Source organism: Enhydra lutris, unplaced genomic scaffold (genome assembly GCF_002288905.1).
Source record: "Enhydra lutris kenyoni isolate GAN:26980312 unplaced genomic scaffold, ASM228890v2 scaffoldscaffold26, whole genome shotgun sequence".
Lineage (NCBI taxonomy): Eukaryota > Metazoa > Chordata > Mammalia > Carnivora > Mustelidae > Enhydra > Enhydra lutris.
Genome location: NW_019154110.1, coordinates 2798497 through 2816563, shown reverse-complemented (window position 1 = coordinate 2816563; position 18067 = coordinate 2798497). Strand labels below are relative to the sequence as shown.

At 53.9% G+C, this 18067-nt stretch overlaps 1 protein-coding gene across 5 annotated transcripts in view; it reads left to right on the top strand.

Moving 5' to 3' along the window:
- LOC111151605 (active BCR-related) overlaps positions 1–18067 on the top strand; it is a 178364-nt gene that overhangs the window by 121491 nt on the left and 38806 nt on the right. For all 5 annotated transcript variants that reach the window (XM_022509693.1, XM_022509692.1, XM_022509695.1 and 2 more), the window contains 10 exons: positions 4360–4412; positions 5007–5147; positions 7103–7224; positions 8628–8793; positions 12291–12413; positions 12750–12825; positions 13250–13354; positions 14249–14323; positions 16561–16658; positions 17067–17198. In XM_022509693.1, the coding sequence (XP_022365401.1) occupies positions 4360–4412; positions 5007–5147; positions 7103–7224; positions 8628–8793; positions 12291–12413; positions 12750–12825; positions 13250–13354; positions 14249–14323; positions 16561–16658; positions 17067–17198 (1091 nt within the window). The remainder of the gene's footprint in view (positions 1–4359; positions 4413–5006; positions 5148–7102; positions 7225–8627; positions 8794–12290; positions 12414–12749; positions 12826–13249; positions 13355–14248; positions 14324–16560; positions 16659–17066; positions 17199–18067) is intronic.

The window sequence follows — 18067 nt, the reverse complement described above, 5'->3', positions numbered from 1 at the left end:
GCTGGCTGGAGTGGGTTGACATGTGGCCGGCAAGGTGGGGGGGGTGGTAGGGAGGGCGGGGAGGGTGGCAGAGAAGGGAGGCGGGTACAAGTGGCTGGCTCTGTGTTTGCCCCGTTCTAGCCAGCTTGCAGGCTGGAGCTGAAGTCTGGGGCAACCGGGGGCAGGGTGGCTTGGAAATGGAAGGACCAGGCTAGGAGTGTCCAGGCACACCCCACCCCAGGCTCCGTGGGGATCTGTGTTGGGGAAACGGCCCGGGAGGCAATGGGCAACTTCCTGATGATGCTGTTAAAGAGAGAAAGTGACAGGGCTGTGTCTGCAGGCGTGGCAGCCCTGAGGCTGGAGGGGGGTCAGCAGGGGCCAGTCGGACCATGGCATCTGGTCTGGGCAGTGTTGCCTGGGCCCTGGAGGGCGCCAGCCCCTGCCTGAGAGACAAGTTGGGAGTTTTCTTTGTTCCTGGAGCTAGGAGAGGAGCTTGAGCCGCCAGGGTATTGTGTGTGCTCCCGAGTGCACGGGCTGCCTTCGAGACCTTCTCTGCTCGCACTGCCTTCGAGACCTTCTCTGCTCGGGAACCGTGGTGGCAGTGGGAGAATGTGGCCGCAGTTGGGAGAGCAGGAAGGACCTGGGCTGCTCCCCGGGGCTTGTTTGTAGCCACGGGAGGCCCCCAAGCTAAGGTGCCGGCACTTGGTGCATGCTGGTGGGAGAGGGGGGCGTGGCAGGCCACTGCTTTGTGAAGGTCACACACCCACCTGTCCGTGGAAGGGACCCTGGGGGTCCCTCAGCAAGGGGGTCCCTCAGCAGGGGGGTCCTGCGACAGTCCAGGCTCTTGTTCAGCGGGGGCGGAAGCAGGCCTAGGCAAGGAGGGGTCTGGAAGCGGACAATGCCCTCTGAGGCCAGAAGTGCCTTTGGCAGGAGCGGAGGGTCAACGGTTGCCTCCAGTGGCCCTCTGCCCTGCCCCCCCGCGCCCCCCTCCCCAGTGTTTTGGAGTGGCAAGCGGTTGGTTTTAGGACCACCTTCCCTCCCACCAGCCGTTTTGTCTGCACCCTCTCAGTCACTTTGCCTTCACATCTCCGTGGTAACCTGGAGCTCCTTGGCAAAGGCTGAACGGAGGGGGTTGGCAGTTTGCTGGAGGAGAAATGATGAGGTTTCCTGGGCTCTTTCTCAGAGGCCACGGCCCTGGAGGGGCTGTTGTCTGCTCACCTGTGCAGGCTGTCCCGTGTCGAGGATCACTCTTGATGGAGGAACCCCTGAGGCAGCCCCTCTCCAGCTGCCCTAGCAGGACAGCTGTGGGAACTCTAGTTACTGGCCAGAAGCTGCCCTGTGCCGCTGCCCTGTGCCCCCACACGTCAGCTCGAATTCTGACAGGCCAAGGTCAAGAGGAGAGATGGACTTGAAATTGGCCTGTTCAAAAATCAGAGGAGAAATGCTCTTTTTGGTCTGGGCTGGGATTGGGTCAGGCCTCAACTCTGCCTCCTTAAAAAAGACATGGGGTTGGCCCTTGGCTTCCTCTTCCCTTCCCAAAAGGAGGTTTAGTCGTAGTGAAACAGACCTGGGACTGGAGTTTAGGGTTTCTCTGGTCCCTGAGATACTGTCTTTGAAGTCAGTTTCACAGTGAGGTGGGAGGAGAGAATAAGCCCTTACCAACCACAATGTTTAGAATCTTCTCAGCCCCTTGATGCTGAGAAGGGATGCTGCTACTGGGGAGCCCCGGGGGGGATTCTGCCCTTGGGGCTCACTGTGGCTTAATGGTTCTTTGCTGAGCACCCAGTCTGCAGGTCTCTGAGCCAGATGCTGGGGATGGGATGCAAAAGGAAGTCATGTGTGATCCAGGCCCCCACCAAGGAGGGGGCTCACCTTGGTGACAAAAGAGACCAGCTTACCTACTCCTTCCTGGTGAATCTTTCCCAGGATCCTCCCAAAGGTCGCTGAGCTTTTGCAGATGCTAATCTCCCATGCTTGAAGTTAGGAGCATGGGTAGACCTACATTCAAAACCCAGCCACCATTTGCAGCTTTGTTATTGGGAGCAAGTTACATAACTTCTCTGTGCCTTCGAGAGGCTTCCTCATCTGTAAAATGGGGCTAGTGATAATTGCTTCTCTTTTCAATCAGAGGAAATAGTGCATATAAGATAGCACCACTGAACACAGAGTAAGTACCCAGCAAGCTGCAGAGAGGCCAGCTTGCTCACGTCAGTGGTCTTTTAGGCCCTGTGGGTGTTGTTTGCAAAAGCACTGGTCAGGGAGGGCTTCCTGGAGGAGGTGGGGAGACAGGCGTTGCAGCTTGGTGAATGGTGTCTATCTCTGGGACAGGATTGGCATGGTGAGAAGAAGGGAGGGAAGGGGAAGCAACGGCAGGAAGCAGCCCGGCCTGCCAGAGCTGTGGAAGAGATGAGGGGGAAAGGGTGGGGTCTTTATCCCGCATTGTCAGGGGAAGGCGGTGCCCAGTGGCCGAAGGGAGCTCAGACAGAACATTGGGGTTGTTCTTCCTCCCCTTCTTCCCTCCATATCTGCCTGTGGCCCTAGGGCCCTCTCCCTACCGTCTCCTCTCTCCACCTTTCCTCCTAGCTGTTCTCTCCCAACCAGGGCACTCATTCCACATCCCCAGTCAGGTAGACTCGAGGTGACTGCAGGCATATTAATAACCCCTCTGAAACCCGACCCACCATTTGTGCAGACCTCTGAGCTTAGTCAGAAACCTCTTCCTCCTGGGACTTGAGAGAGGGACAGAGAGAGCTGACATTGCGGTATCAGCTTTCCCCAAGCTGGAACTCTGGGGCCCACCCTGGCAGGTGTCTGCTAAACTTGCACTTTCTCCTGGGTCTTTGGGGTTCTCTGGTGTGATTTCCCCCTGAAGATGAGCTAAGCCACAGGTGGGTACTTAAATAATGTCAGTACACCGCCCCCCCAGCCCTCGGCTGGTACCTGGGCTCTACCCTCACTGACCCAGCATACCCCAAGCCTGGTCCTGTTCGTTTTAGCTCCCATAGACTGTGGGGAGGATCTCTCGCAATTGCCAGGAAGGGGCTACAGATAAGTCATGGGGTGTGTGTTGGCATAAGGCAATAGTTTTCAACCATGGCTACCTATCAGTCTGCAAAGGAGCTTTTTAAAAATGCTGATTCCCAGGTTCCACCCAGCAGAGATTGGGGTTTCATCAACGAGAAGGGGAGAGGGAGAGAGGCAGCTGTTTCTTTTAAGAGCTCGCCCAGTGATTCTAAAGGGTAGCCAAGCAGAGCCGCAGATGAGGCTCAAGGCATACCACTGAGACTCTACTCCACGGCCAGCAGATCGTTCCCCAAAGTGTCCGCTTAGCAATGCATGGACTGTTTATGTCTAGGGCTTCAGGGGACTCTTTGGCTTGGGGACTCTTTGGTTAGGCCCTGCATGTCAGCTCTGGGACTGTCACAGCCAGCATCCTGCCTCTTCCTGCCCCTGTGGCAGGAGGACAGAGGTCATGACCCCACGGACAGAGGCATCCAGGTGTGGGACTGAGGCTGAACCACCTCTGTTTGGGAGCGGCAGGGCACAGCTGCTTGCAGAAAGCTCGGTTTGGAAGTGTGGTCAGCCAGCTGCTGCCTCCACCTGTCCCTGCTGGCTCCCAGCCATCTTCACTTGCTGGCCTGGTCGGCCAGGGGGTATGGGGAATAGACCCCCTCTCCCCCCACTGCTACTGAGTCTGCATTTTCCCAGCCTCGTCAGCGTTCCCAGAGGCCCCACCTGAATTCCTTTGGGAAGTCTTGGCTCCCCCGGCTGCCACTTGCTTGAGAGCAGAGGCTTTGCGTGAAGAGCTGGCCTGCCTCCCTGGCCCTCAGCCTGTCCTGTTTTGTCGGGGAGTTTGACGGCATGGAGGGGGGTCTCCTCGTGGAGATGAGGCAGCCCGTGTGAGTCAGAATGAAGCCGGCGGTTCCCAGCTGGTGACGCCAGGCCTCGGGCCAGAGGAGTACAAGGATGATTGGGTGTGCGGGAGCCTCCTTGCTGCGCGCTGGGGTGCCGGAGCGCTGTGGGGTGAGGCTAGCTGTGGCTGTATGAGATGAGGTTGAGGGTACAGAGGAGCATCTTTGCCCTCTCTAAGTCTGGTCAGACAAGGAGAGGCCTTTGGGATGGCCCTTCGAGAAGTCGTGTCTGGCAGGAGATGCGATGAGATGGGCGGGGGTGGGGTGGGACCTGGGCTGCCAGCGCCGCATGGCTGCGTGTGGGTGCCGTCCAACCCACCCTGGGGAAGAACAGAGCTGGGGCTGCCTGCACCTGGGCATCCCGGTGGTCAGGCTGTAAGGCGGGTGGAGGGATAAGGATCATCTCTGAGGTTAGGCTGCTCCCTGTGTCTCATCTGTTCTGTATCCTTCTCCCTGCCTTGGCCAACAGCTCTGCTCTACAAGCCCATTGACCGTGTCACCAGGAGCACCCTGGTCCTCCATGTAAGTGTCAGCCCCTGAGTGGCCTACAGAGCGGGGTTAGGAGTTCACTAGGAGACAGAGCCCGGGGTGGAGCGGGCACTGGAGTCCGTGAGAACTGCCCCCTCAGGGAGCTGGGCAGAGGGGCCCTGGGCCCTGAGCTCTGACCGCCCCTCCCAGGTCTTGGTAACCATGCCAGGGGGACCCCAGGGCCTCGATATAGCTTGGCCACAAAGCTCGAGGTTTGGCTCATGCTGCCCTGGGGGAAGGCGCTTCCTGCCTCCCCGCCCTTGCCTCATGGTCTCCAGGGTGCTTGGAGCAGCTGTGGGGATGCCTAGAGGGGTGTCTCTCCCAGCTGCTTGGGGAGATAAGACCCCCCCCGCTTCTTCCACCAGGGGGAGGAGTAATGACTTGATAGTAATAAAGGGGCACCACTGCCCTCACCCCGCCTCTCGGCCCCTCATTTTGAGTTCAGATTTCACAGGCATGACCAGATCAGAGCGTGGGTCCCTTAGGGCCCTGCCTTGGAATTCCTCTGGTGAAGATTGAGTCCCCACTGTCTTCTCTCACTGAGCCCCAGAACAGCTGCCTCCAACTCACCACCCCGCCTCTTTCCAGGACCTGCTGAAGCACACGCCTGTGGACCATCCAGACTACCCGCTGCTCCAGGATGCCCTCCGCATCTCCCAGAACTTCCTGTCCAGCATCAATGAGGACATTGACCCCCGCCGGACTGCGGTCACCACTCCTAAGGGGGAGGTGAGCCCAGGACCCAGCCCCGCCTCTCGCCCAGGCTAAGAAGGGCACAGCAAGCCACATCATCCATCCCTGCTGTCCTGCCCTGTCTTTGGCGCCTCTCCAACCTTCATGTCCCATGCCCCGCCAAGAAAAGGTCTTCAGGTCCTGGGAGCTTTATGTTAAATGTCCCATTGATCGTCATATAATTCACTGAGGCCTAGAGAGTCTCTGCAGATCTGGTACAAGGTCTCTTGGCCATACTTATTGGAGCCAGATTCTCTAGCCGGGGTTATCTGTCTGCAAGCCTCATGCACTGTCCCCCAGTCCAGGGGCTGTGGCTATGACATTATTGAATGGAAACCCCCCACTTTGGGCAGTATGAGGCCCTCAGGGTCCCTGGAAGATAATGGCTCAGACTGAGGGAGCCGGGGAATCTGAGAGCAGGAGCTCTGAGCTGCGGGTTCTCAGCCTGCATGAGCAGGTGGGGCAGGAGCTCGGCAGTGAGCCCAGCAGTAAGAAAGGCTGGAACGGGAGGGGCTAAGGCTGCCAGGTTGCTGGAACATCCCATGTGCAGATGTGATACAGCCGCTCCAGTTCCTTGGGGGCCCTTGTTGGTGGAAGGGCAGGGGTACCCCCGAGAGGGGAAAGGGATTTGAAGAATTGCTGGGACAATTACTCACATGGGTCAGCAGCCTGGCCTTATGCAGGGCTTCCTGTCCAGGAGAGGTCATTCAGGGCCTTTAGAAGTGAAGACGGGCTGGGTTTATGCTCCTTTATTACATGTATGAGACTCCAGTGTCTCCTGGGGAGAGAAGTAATAGGGATGGGGTGTGGAGCATGACTGATGGGGCACAGAGAGCTGTCCCCGTGTGCGACTCCCAGCCCTGGTTGGCAAGCCCTGGAGTGTCATTGGCTTGTCTGACTCGAGGTTATCTGAAAGATCTCTGAAGGGTTTAGAGCACTGTCAGTTTCAGATCGTGTTCACTTGACCGTGCTCACCTACATATTACAGCATACATAGGTCACAGTGTCTATAATACACATGGGAAGGGTTGGCATGGATTGCAACAGCCCCTGAGAAGCCCATGGGCTGTGCGGGTGTCAGTGCAGAAACTGGGCTCTTACCCATCCAGAGCCCAGGTTAGACATGCCTGCAGGGTCCTCCAGGAGTGCTCCAGCCCCACCAAAGGTAGCCTGGGTCTCCCATCCACCTGAGAGTAGCTGTAGAATCCACTCAGAGGCAGCCAAAACAGACTGAGAAGGCCTGTGGGTCAAGGTTGAACCAAAACAAGATCAAGTTCTTAGGCAGGATTGGGGGAGGGGGAGATGCCCCAGTGCTGGCGGGGGTGGGGGTGTTCATGCCCCACTGTGGAGGAGCCAGGTCATTCTGGACTAGGGTATATCCAGGTGAGAGCTGATGACTGCTGCAGGAAAGTGTAAAGCTGCCATTTTAAAAAAAAAAAAAAAAAAAAGGTTTTCTTTATTTATTTGTTGGGGAGAGAGAGAGAGAAAGCATGAGCAGTGGGGAGAGGGAGAAGCAAGCTCCCTGCTGAGCTGGGAGCCCGATGTGGGGCTCAATCCCAGGACCCTGGGATCATGACCTGAGTCGAAGGCAGACGCCTAACAGACTGAGCCACCCAGGCACCCATAAATCTACCATTTTCTAAAAAAAATCCACCATTTATTGATCACATATTATGTGCCCGCTGTTGGGCCCTTTAACATAGACCATCTTGATGAATTCAACAGTACAGGGCAACCATCATTATCCCCATTTTACAGATGGTAAGACTGAGACTCAGAGAGGGAACTTGCCCAGTGTTAAACCAGAAGGCCCAGGTCTGTGTGACCTTAAACACCAGGTGCCGTGTCCCCTCCCCATGGCCCCTCCCAGCAGGATGGTGCCCCCAGTGCTGGCTGGACCCTGGGCTGACTGCCCCCTGAGCAGGTGGGGGTGGGTGTGCCATCTCCCTCAGACGCGGCAGCTGGTGAAGGACGGCTTCCTGGTGGAAGTGTCGGAGAGCTCCCGGAAGCTGCGGCACGTCTTCCTCTTTACAGATGTCCTACTGTGTGCCAAGCTCAAGAAGACATCCGCAGGGTGAGTCCAGGGGGCGGGGTGGGAAGGAGCTAGACTCTGCCCCCTGAGGAGCCCTCCCAGCCCCGGGATTTATTTTCTCCTTTAAAAAAATCAATTAATTAATTTTATTTTACTACATATTCTTTTTCTAAAAATAAATTGTGTTTTTAATTATAAAGATAATGTAACCAAATTACAGGGGAAAAACCCATCACCCACCCGAACATAAGCATCGGTCTCCTGCTGCTATATTTCCTTCCAGTTTTTTTAAACGTTCTTGTGTTTTTTCATGTACTTGTAATCAGAATGAATGCCCAATTTTGGTCTCTGCTTTTTCCATTTCACGTCATAAGCATTTTCCCAGTCTCTGCCTAATCTTCATAATCACCCTTTTACTTGCCTGCCTGATGTTACAAGTGGATATGCCATAATTTACTTAAGCACTCTCCTTTTATTAGACATCTCTACATTTTTGCTAACTATGATCCCGTGAATATTCATTAAGTCTGCTGTCATTACTGAGTGCTTATGCCATTCCAGGTGCCATGACAAATGCTTTGACTCTATTATTTCCAGTCTTCCCCAGAACTCTCACAGAGGAGAGAAAAGACTTAGAACTAAGTTATATCCGTTGCCCAAGTTTGCACACTAGAGGTAGAAAAGATGGGATCTGAGCCTAAGTCAGATCTGAGAGCTGCTTTCCACCCCCGTGTCTTAGACACTGCCTCCCAGTCCGGGGGGACAAGTCTTCAGCTCACCTCAGCACTAGGGGCCCAGAGTGAGGGGGCAAACCCACGTCCTGGGGGAGGTGAGGGAAGGAGAGTTTAGTATGTGCTTCAATAAAGAGGGTGACTTCCTGGAACTAGATGAGATCATTCTAGAGCACAGGTGGCAGTCATAATGAGCAAACACACCTGTGCCTTTAGTCCTTTGCCCGTGACACACATTACTAATGAACCACGACACTACTTCCCATTGGACATGGATGTGGCTTTATAATCTTCCACCCACTACTCCCATGTGACCTCTATCGATCAGGGATGGCATTAAAAATAACGTGTATTCCATCTCCAGCCCAAAGGGCAATGACTATGAGCTAAGTATAGATAGGCCAGGGGGAGGGAAGAGCGTGGGATGGGGATTAGGAAAGCATTAGAGGTTTGGGATGTTTAAAAACATCAGTCCGATCGGGCCTGAAGATTGACAAGGCCAAGGTCCAGAGCCCTCGCTGCTGCCTGACCAGAGCCCCTGACTGTCATTTCTCCACATGGGGGTTTCCTGATCAGACTCCTCAAGGTCACGGATCATTCTTGCCTGAGACAGGTTCTTAGCAAATCCCTCTCGGGTGTTTTTCTGGTCCTAGCAGTTAAGGCTTGAAGAGCCAAGTTACCGCTTGCTCACGTCTCTTTCCGGCTTGTTTGCAGGAAGCACCAGCAATATGACTGCAAATGGTACATCCCCCTGGCCGACCTAGTGTTTCCATCCCCGGAAGAGTCTGAGGCCAGCCCCCAGGTGCATCCCTTCCCAGACCACGAGCTGGAGGACATGAAAATGAAGATCTCTGCCCTCAAGAGTGAAATCCAGAAGGAGGTGAGCAGGGCCTGGTATCTGAGCTGAGAGAGTGGGGAGGGGAGACCCTTTTCCTCCGGGCCCTTTAGACTGGGTGTGGCAGGGTGGCAGAAGGAGGGGAGGTTGTAAGGCTTGAGAGTCTGATAAGGGAGATGGGATGCAGCAGTAAGATGCCTCAAGTATCAGCTCAGGGAAAGACTGTGGTGGTGGCACATTAGCACAGAGCAGATGGAAGGAGGGCCAAAAAGTCAGTGCTCAGAATTTAGTGGGGCTAGTGATGGGGAGCTTCCTACTGTATGTCAAGTACCATAGAAAAGGAAAGCAAGAGAAGAAGGCCTTCCTGAGGAAAAGAAGGATGGGTGTAAGAGAAGGACCTTGAGGGGCACCTGGGTGGCTCAGTGGGTTAAGCCACTGCCTTCGGCTCAGGTCATGATCTCAGGGTCCTGGGATCAAGTCCCGCGTCAGGCTCTCTGCTCAGCGGGGAGCCTGCTTCCCTCTCTCTCTCTCTCTGCCTGCTTCTCTGCCTACTTGTGATCTATCTCTGTCAAATAAATAAATAAAATCTTAAAAAAAAAAAATAGAAGGAGCTTGAGGAGCCTCTCAGAAACTGACAGATCAAGTAGGCAAATAAGTAAGGGGAGAGGGGCTTTGAATAACACAGTTAACATATTCCTGCTTGATCTGAAAATGCACAGAAGCCTGTGCCCATACCCAACATTTGTACACATCTGTCATGTATTAAAGCCACAAAGGAAATCGGAAATTTAAAAAACACGTTTTTGGTAATTTTTTTTTTTAAGTAAGCTCTACCAAACATGGGGCTTAAACTCACAACCCTGAGATCAAGAGTCACATGCTTTACTGACTGAGCCAGCAGGTGGCCCTAAAAAAATTTGATAGCATGCTGGTTATATTCACAGGCCACACTGTAACGATATCAGAAATGAACAACTAGAATCTACTTAAAGTGTATGCCTAGAAAATTAAAACTTGCAAGGTAAAGAGGAAATCCTAATGGAAACTGCAGACTATTTAGAACTGCATGAAAATGAGAGTACATGTATCAAAACCCATAGGTGTGGCCAAAGCACTCTTTAGAGGAAAATGTACAGCCTTAAATTCACATATTTGAAAACAGTGGCTGGAGGAAAGTCCCCTTTCCCTCAGGAGGGGGCTTCCCCATGCATGTCATAAAGGGCAGGGAGAGGCTTGGTTTGTTGGCCTGTTTTCCCTTTGCCACCTGTCAGCTCAGTGTAGGCCTCACCTCGCCGGAAGCTTTCCCTGCTGTGTACCCACTGTGTCTGGAAAGGTCCTGGGGTCTGCCTCTATTTTGCGTTATTGGTCCTGAATTATAATTGCACAGGCCGCCTTCTCTTTTCCCCTATATGAATTTGAACTCTGGCAACAGTGCTGTTTTCTCCAGTTCTATGTCTCTAGGACTCAGCACATAGTAGGTGCTTTGTAAACAGTTGTTGAGGAATCTGTGCCTAGATGGCTTCTAAGAAGGCTTTCAGCTTAGGGGCGCCTGGGTGGCTCAGTTGGGTTAGGCCTCTGCCTTTGGCTCAGGTCATGGTCTCAGGGTCCTGGGATCAGGCCCCATATCGGGCTCTCAGTGGGGAGCCTGCTTCCCCCTCTCTGCCTGCCTCTCTGTCTATTTGTGATCTCTCTCTCTCTCTGTCAAATAATTAAATAAAATCTTTAAAAAAATAAATAAATAAAGCCTTTCAGCTTAGACATCCCTCTTTGAAGGAGAGGAAGACCACAGTAATGACCCCAGGGATGTCTGAGGGTATGGGTTGACCAAGGACTGAGGGTCTCCCTGGGGGCACATCAGCCCAGAGAGGGGCACAGGTGTCCTCTTCCTGACTGGCCTTGACCTCCCTCTCCTCGCCCCACTGCCTCAGTGGAGCCTATCTCCCCACCTGGCACTGCCCCCCAGCCCCACCCCAGGGCATCCTCCCTGCCTGTTTCTCCCGTCCCTTTGATGGTGGACTTTGTCCCTTCCCTCCCGCCCCAGGTGCGCAGACATGGCCTCTTCTGCTCAGTCAGACCCACACTTCCTGAGCTCCACTAGCTGCTCCCTGCAAGGGTGTGCCAGACACCTCACGGAGTCTGTGTCTTGCCGGTGACTGACCTCAGCATGTGACATAATGTGAGGAGAGTCACCGGGGAGGCGCATTGTTGTTCTCTGAGTCACAGAAGAAGCAGTGATTGATTCTTTCAGTAATACTTTCTTAAAACTCATTTTTGTTCTCATCACCAACCTAACGCTGGCTTGTTATCACAAGAAATAGAATACTGAAGCCTACAGGCTGTAACAGATTATCACCCACCCCCCCACTGTTAACAGTTTGAGGTGTATTCTTCTAGACTCTTTTATGCTTATACTGGTTTGTCTTTTTTTTTTTTTTAATGAGATGAGACTCTATGTGCCCTTTTTGCCACTTAAGCTTTTCCCTGAATGGTGCTCTGTAGAACTCTCCAGATCTGTCAGATTCTTTTTAACAGCTGTAGCCTATTCTATCGCTTGGCTGCGCAATGATGTAGGAGATATTTAGATTGCTTCTGGTTCTTTCCTCTTAACAGGCAAGACTGGTAAACCTGACTGTGCTCCTATTTCTCTCTGGTACCTTCTCTGCAAAAGTGGGATGGCTGGGGCTGAGGGCTTGCTCTAGTTGCCAGATTTACCTCTGGAAAGGTTGCCTCTAATTATATTCCCCACCCCACACCCCCAGCAATGAGAGAGTTACTCTTCCCCCACCCTGTCACAACAAAGGGCTGTGAGCACTTGTTACCGTTTTGCGAGTCTGGTGGGTTAAAAAAAAAAAAAAGCAGCAGAGATGAATTCTAACCGAGGAGCTTGAAGCTGGCGTTGGAACTGAAACTTGAAGGGTATTAACAGTTACTAAAAGGGAAGGGATCCTTCACAACATATAAGCCTGAAAAACTGGGGAAGGCAACATGGGCTGAGACTTAAGGGCTTATTCCAGAACAAGGCATGGTGTGGTATGGCTGAGGTGGAGGGGTCAGGGCGAGGCGTGGTAGGAGCCTCGGCTAGACACAGAGGACAGCCCCAGCCTTGGGAGGCCCCGTGCGCCAGGCCAGCTGTTAGGGCCTTCTGCTGAACGGTGTCTGAGGTTTTGAAGCGGGGTACCCAGGATCTGATTTATAGAAGTGACTGAGTGATGACACTATTAGGCTGATGGCACTGAGAGAAGATGGGTAGGAGAATATTGGCTTGGTGAATGGGGGCAGGAACTCAGGACCGGTTGGTTTGTATGTGGAAGGTATGTGCACGTTTACCAGCTTAAGGGTCAGCTTGCCCTGGGAAGGTAGCTTTCTCCCTGGACAGCTGGGCTCCCCTAAGATGTCAGAGCATCATAAAATACAAAAAAAAAAAAAAAAAAAAAAAAAATTTAAAAGACATAATGAATGCACAAGGAAATGCTTTGCTTAGAGCTGCCGAGGGAGGAGGGGCGTGTGTGAGGGAAACCATCTGTGCCCTCCGGCCCCCACAGAAAGCCAACAAAGGACAGAGCCGGGCCATCGAGCGCCTGAAGAAGAAGATGTTTGAGAATGAGTTCCTGCTGCTGCTTAACTCCCCAACGATCCCGTTTCGGATCCACAATCGTAATGGAAAGGTCAGAAAGGGGTGTGGACGGGACAGAGGTGGCCCCTTTTCTTGGTCCCAGGGCTGCTGGTTCTCTAGGGCTCCTGCCCATGACTTGTGGGACTCCGGGACTCAGGCCTAGTTCGCAAGGATGCTGTCCCAGCTCCTACCCGGTTCTGCCTCCGCCGGCTGGTGTGGAGCCAGTGCCCCCTGCTGGCCATCACCGGCACTGCCACTCCTGTGGCTGGGCTTCAGGGAAAGGAGGCTCGCTTCCCAGCTCCCACCTTCAGGGTGGATGGGCAGGAGGGAGCCAGGAATACGCTTGGCCACATGGTCACCCCACTGAATTTTCTTCTCCTCTCTTCAGAGCTACCTGTTCCTACTGTCCTCAGACTATGAGAGGTCAGAGTGGAGAGAAGCCATTCAGAAGCTACAGAAGAAGGGTAAAGTTGCGTTCCTCCTCTAGGCTGCTCTGAGGGTGTCCATGGCAAGGGTGGCCTTCTGTGTTTTCACACACTTTCATATCCGCAGTCTCCTCTGGGGCTGTCTGTAAGGGGCCAGAGTGGGTGGCACTTACTGAGGCCCAAAGAATTGAAGTGATTTGCTTAACGTCACAGAATAAATTAGCGATAGGACTGGGCCCAGAGCCCAGGCTTGTCTGTCTCTCTCTCTCTCTTGCTCTCGCTGTTGCACACACGTAGTTGTGAGCCACCTGTGACTGTCCCTATGTCCCTACAAATCTTACCCTCCCTTCTGGGGACCAACTCTGCCCCTGGAGCTAAGCTGTTTTCCTGCAGTAGTCCCCAGAGAAGAGCAGCGGGTCCTGGTGGATCTGACGACGTTGTCCTTTCTCGGCTCCTCCTGCAGATCTCCAGGCCTTTGTCCTGAGCTCCGTGGAGCTCCAGGTGCTCACGGGATCCTGTTTCAAACTTAGGACTGTACACAACATTCCCGTCACCAGCAATAAAGACGGTAAGATCGAGAACCCAAGGTTGTCTGATCAGCAGGTCCAAGCTCCCAGGGCATTGCTGGAACCTTCCATAAGGACCTAGCCAGACACGTGGTTGTAACAACCCAGTTTCCAGGCACACAGAGAGCTCAAACGGGTTGTTCTCTACTGAGTTTCCAGATGGTCCCAACTGCTCCCCAGCCCCCTGTGGCTTGAGAGAAGGATATGGTACCCTTGTGCACTGGAATCATGTTGTTATATGTTCCTGAGGTAGTCAGATGATGGAAGCAAAAGACCGAAGCATGGGGCCTGGTGGTGGTGGAGGGGAAAAGGGTAGGTGGATTAGCATATGACAAATAAGGCCAGAAGTTTCCAGGGGCAGATCTTGGAATGCCAAGCAAAGGAGTTTGTTCAAGCCGAGGGACAAATGGGAGGTTTTTTTGAGCGAGGGAGAGCCATGATCAGGGCTGGTCCAGAATGGGTAGAATCTGGCTGCCCCGTGGATGCTGGGGAGGGATTTTGAAGGCAGGCTCTCCTCTCCATATGGGTTTAATCTGCCTCCTATCCCAAAAGGGGGCAGACGTATATTGGTTAATTTTCACTTTGAAAGGCTACACTGAGGAGGACAGCCAGGGAGGAGATAAGCAGTTTTCAGAGGGGGAGGAAAAGTGCCCCTGACCCAGCAGGGAAGATGGGGATTGGCCTTCCAGGCTGAGTGGAGGGAGAAATTCCAGGAAGTTCAAATTCCAGGAAGCAGTGGGCTCTGGAAACTTCTTCCTCCAGCCACCAGGTGGTGCTGCGAGACCAGGGCTCAGATGGTATCTCACACCCTTTTGGCCTTCCTGGGAGCCTGGGGTGAGAAGGGGGGCTGAAGCCGGCCTCTCGCCAATCCTACCCAGGTGGTTCCTCTCTTACAGACGATGAGTCTCCCGGACTTTATGGCTTCCTCCATGTCATCGTCCACTCTGCCAAGGGGTTCAAGCAGTCAGCCAGTAAGTGCCCCTGACCCTTAGCCCTAGGAAGAGCAGAGGCCATGGTTCATCCTTTCACAGGAAGTCCCTGTGGATCCATTGAAGGGGCCTCCCATGGCTCATCAAGTCTGCCTTGCTCTCCCCAGGTGGGGCCCTGACATGTGGGTGGGCATTTCCCCAACAGTCAGGAACCAGCTCCTCTTGGCAGGAGGGTCGTTCCTGCCTTGTGTCTCCAAGGTCTGCTCTTCCCCAAGCCCTCCCCAGCTCCTGGGTGTCTGAAATCCTGGACCCTAACCCCACATCTGCCCCTGTCAAGCTGTGGGACCTCGGGCAAATCTCTTAACCTCTCGGAGCCTCAGCTTCTTTCTCCTAGAGATGCCTGAGTGCCCTGCTGTGCCAGCACCCTGCCACACGCATCCCTTTTCCTGCCTCCTTTATCACCATCGCCCACATCCTTGCAGTTTTTAGCGTTTGGCAAGATACGGTTACACTTATCTAGTTTCCCCCCGATAGGAATTTTTCTTCCCATTTGCCAGATGAGAAAACGGAGTTACAGATAAAGGGTCTGAACCTCACAGAGGATCAGAAACCCAGGGATCCTGACTCCTCTCTTCCCCACCTGCCCCTTCCCTCTCCCTCCTCTTTGTCTCTGGAAGGCAAGGTCTGCCCTGGGCCCACCTGTCCAGCACCATGCAGATAGCCATTTGACAAGCATTTCCTGTGACGTTCATGGGGGTCCCTTACTGCTGGGTGCCTGGGTACCTTACTAGGTGCTGGAGAAAGCTCAAAGGTGGCCAGAGTGTAGGTGATGCCTTGGCCTGTTCCAGAGCCTTTTCAAGTGCATTTCTGCTCTGATGCCCTTGACATCACTCCGAGGTCCCTAATACTCCATTTACCAAAGCCCAGACCCTTTGCTTTAGAGTAGTGTTTCTCATTATGGCCAGGACCACAGAGCTCACCACTCAGGCCATGCTGCTCTTACATGCGAGGCAGCCTCCTGGACCCTACCCAGACACATGGAATCCCTTTCTAGGGGGCACTGCCCAGGAATAGTCCTGATTGGTAAAGTTCTAGAAGGTTGTTCCACACACCTGAGTCTGTGGCCCAGCATGCCCAGATGCCTTACCCTCTCTCTTTGCTCTCTGTTGGCTGGGATGGGCCTCAGGGAGCAGGGCCATGGAGGTGGCATGGCCTCCTCTCCCAGAGCAGGTCTTCTCCCTCCAAACTGGGTCAGGGGTTAGACATGAGGTGAGCTGCTACAGAAATCTCTCCTGACCTCCAGATCATCCTCCCCACCTCCCTCCACCAGCCTCCGGCGCCGCACATGTGTTCACTCTGACTCAGCAGGCTCAGGCCCCATGAATCTTCAGCTGTGGCTTTCTGTCCCAATGCGTTCATTACATCTGCACAGTCAGGCCTGGGGTGTAGGCACCATTGTTAGTCCTGCTTTGCACATGAAAGCACTAAGGCAGAGAGGTTCAGTGATTTGTGCAGAGCTGAGATTTGAACCCAGACAGTCAGACTCAAAGCCCTCCTTCTAGCTCACGAACTATCCCCTAACCCCTGACAGTGCTCACTCACATGAAAGTCAATAAATGGGGACGGCACTCTCGCCCTCCATCTCTCTACCTGCTCTCTGACCTGGCAGAGGCCAGGGTGCTCAAGGCCTCTGGTGTTGTTTGCCTGTTAATCTGTGCCCACCTCGCAGCATGCCCTGATAACCAGCTCTGTCTGGTCCCCGTCCTACCCGGCCAGAGACAGCTCGGGGGCAGCTCCATCCTCTCTCCTTTCTGAGGAAAGCCCTTGAATGGGGCATTTTTGATTGTCGCCATGAGTGGGGGTTACTCCAGATTTCCAGCACCCAAAGGTCAGACGCCCTCCATAGACTTCCGCCTCAAATACCAGGTTTCCTGTTGGGGAACCTGGGGTTGGTGGGTGAAGGGAAGCCAGCCCAGCCAGTGAAGACTTTGGCCTGAGGCTTCAGTGGTGACTAGGCAACCGAGCAAGGACCAGGGATGGAGGGACTGCAGGTGTAAGGGCCTCAGGTGGGAGCAGCGGGACAAGTCAGAGGGCGGAGGCCAGTGTAGCTGGAGGGCAGAGAAGTGGGAAGGAGTCAGAACCCCTAGGGCTGGGGGAAGGGGAACACAGAGGGTGTCCTGCAGGGAGGTTGGAGGGACAGAGGCAGTTATCCGCCTTGCCCTCCCGAGGTCCTGAGCCTTGGGCCTCACTCGGTATGTCTCTGCCCATCCCTGCTGCAGACCTGTACTGTACCCTGGAGGTGGATTCCTTTGGCTATTTCGTCAGCAAAGCCAAAACCAGGGTGTTCCGGGACACGACAGAGCCCAAGTGGGATGAGGTGAGTGGAGGCGGCTGGCGTCCCCGCAGGGACCCCTGAGCTTGTCACCAAGCGTGCCCACCCCACTCCCTGTGCTCCCTCACTGTTGACGGGGATGGCCGAGCCTGCTGCCTGGGTGACTTCCGTCTCCCTAACCTCTCTGCCCTCCACTTCCTGCTCAATTAGCGTCTGATACTATGTTTATGGCTAGATGTGGGGTTTTCAGCTCTGGCCCAGACTCTACTACGCCAGCAATTCAAAGCCTTCTGGAGCTGTAGCAAGGGAGGAAGTTTCCTGCATGCCTTCTGACGTGCTCCTCTTGGGCTCTGGGCACCCCCTTTTACCCTTGCCAAGTTGGGGCCCACACTCGCCAGGAAGCTGCGTGTGTCAGCCTTGGAGATTCAGGGTCGTCGTACCATCTTTCCCCAGGAGTTTGAGATTGAGCTGGAGGGCTCCCAGTCCCTGAGGATCCTGTGCTACGAAAAGTGCTATGACAAGACCAAGGTCAACAAGGACAACAACGAGATCGTGGACAAGATCATGGGCAAAGGGCAGATCCAGGTGAGGGCCATGGCACCAAGGCAGGCCTCTGGGAGCTGCCAGGCGGTGGTATTACTGGAAAGGAGTCCTTCTCACCTGCCTTCTTGGTGAAGGTGCCTGGCCTTTTGTGACTTGGGTTCAAAACTGGTTTGAGACAAGTTCCTCAAGGTGGTGGTTCTCTCCTGCTAGAGATGATGTTGGGGGTTTTTTTGTTTGTTTGTTTTTTGTTTTTTTTTTTTTTTTTTTGGAGATGGTGTCCTACTTTGCCTCCAGAAGCCCATGTGCTCTGGCTTCTTCAGGCTTCCACCCCAGGTTCTGGTTCATGATATGCACACCTGCACAATGGACAGGAGGGATGACAACTACCTCTGTTTTCACATCCTGACTCTGGTCTGCTGGGGGCTCTTCCCAGGAACATTGTATTAAGAAGGATTCTGAGGCTGTATCCATGAATGCTGTGTTTGGTTAGTTGTGTCTGGCATTGGAGGAGTGAAGCCTTGAGCGTTTGCCACTGGACTGGAAGGGCTTGGGATTCCCGGTGGTTTCCTGGGGGCTAGTCTCTGACTTGCTGCTATGACTGCTGGGCCTTACTCATGCCAGGAGTTCATTGACTGCAGGTGGGGTCTCTGGGTATTGGTAGAGCCAGGTCAGAGTCAGGTTAAGAGTATATGTGCCTCACCTGTTTCTTGGAGGCCCTGGTTTGCAGCCTGTGTCTCTGGAACATTCTGCCAGTTCTAAAGATGACTGCTGTTCATTTCCCTATCAAGAGGATGCAGGTCTGGGAGGCTGACATTCAGAGCCATCCACACTCCATCTGGCACTAGTTGTGGCCTCATGCTTGGGACACGAGTGGCCTCATTGAGGGTGGATTCTGGTAACCCTGAAATCAA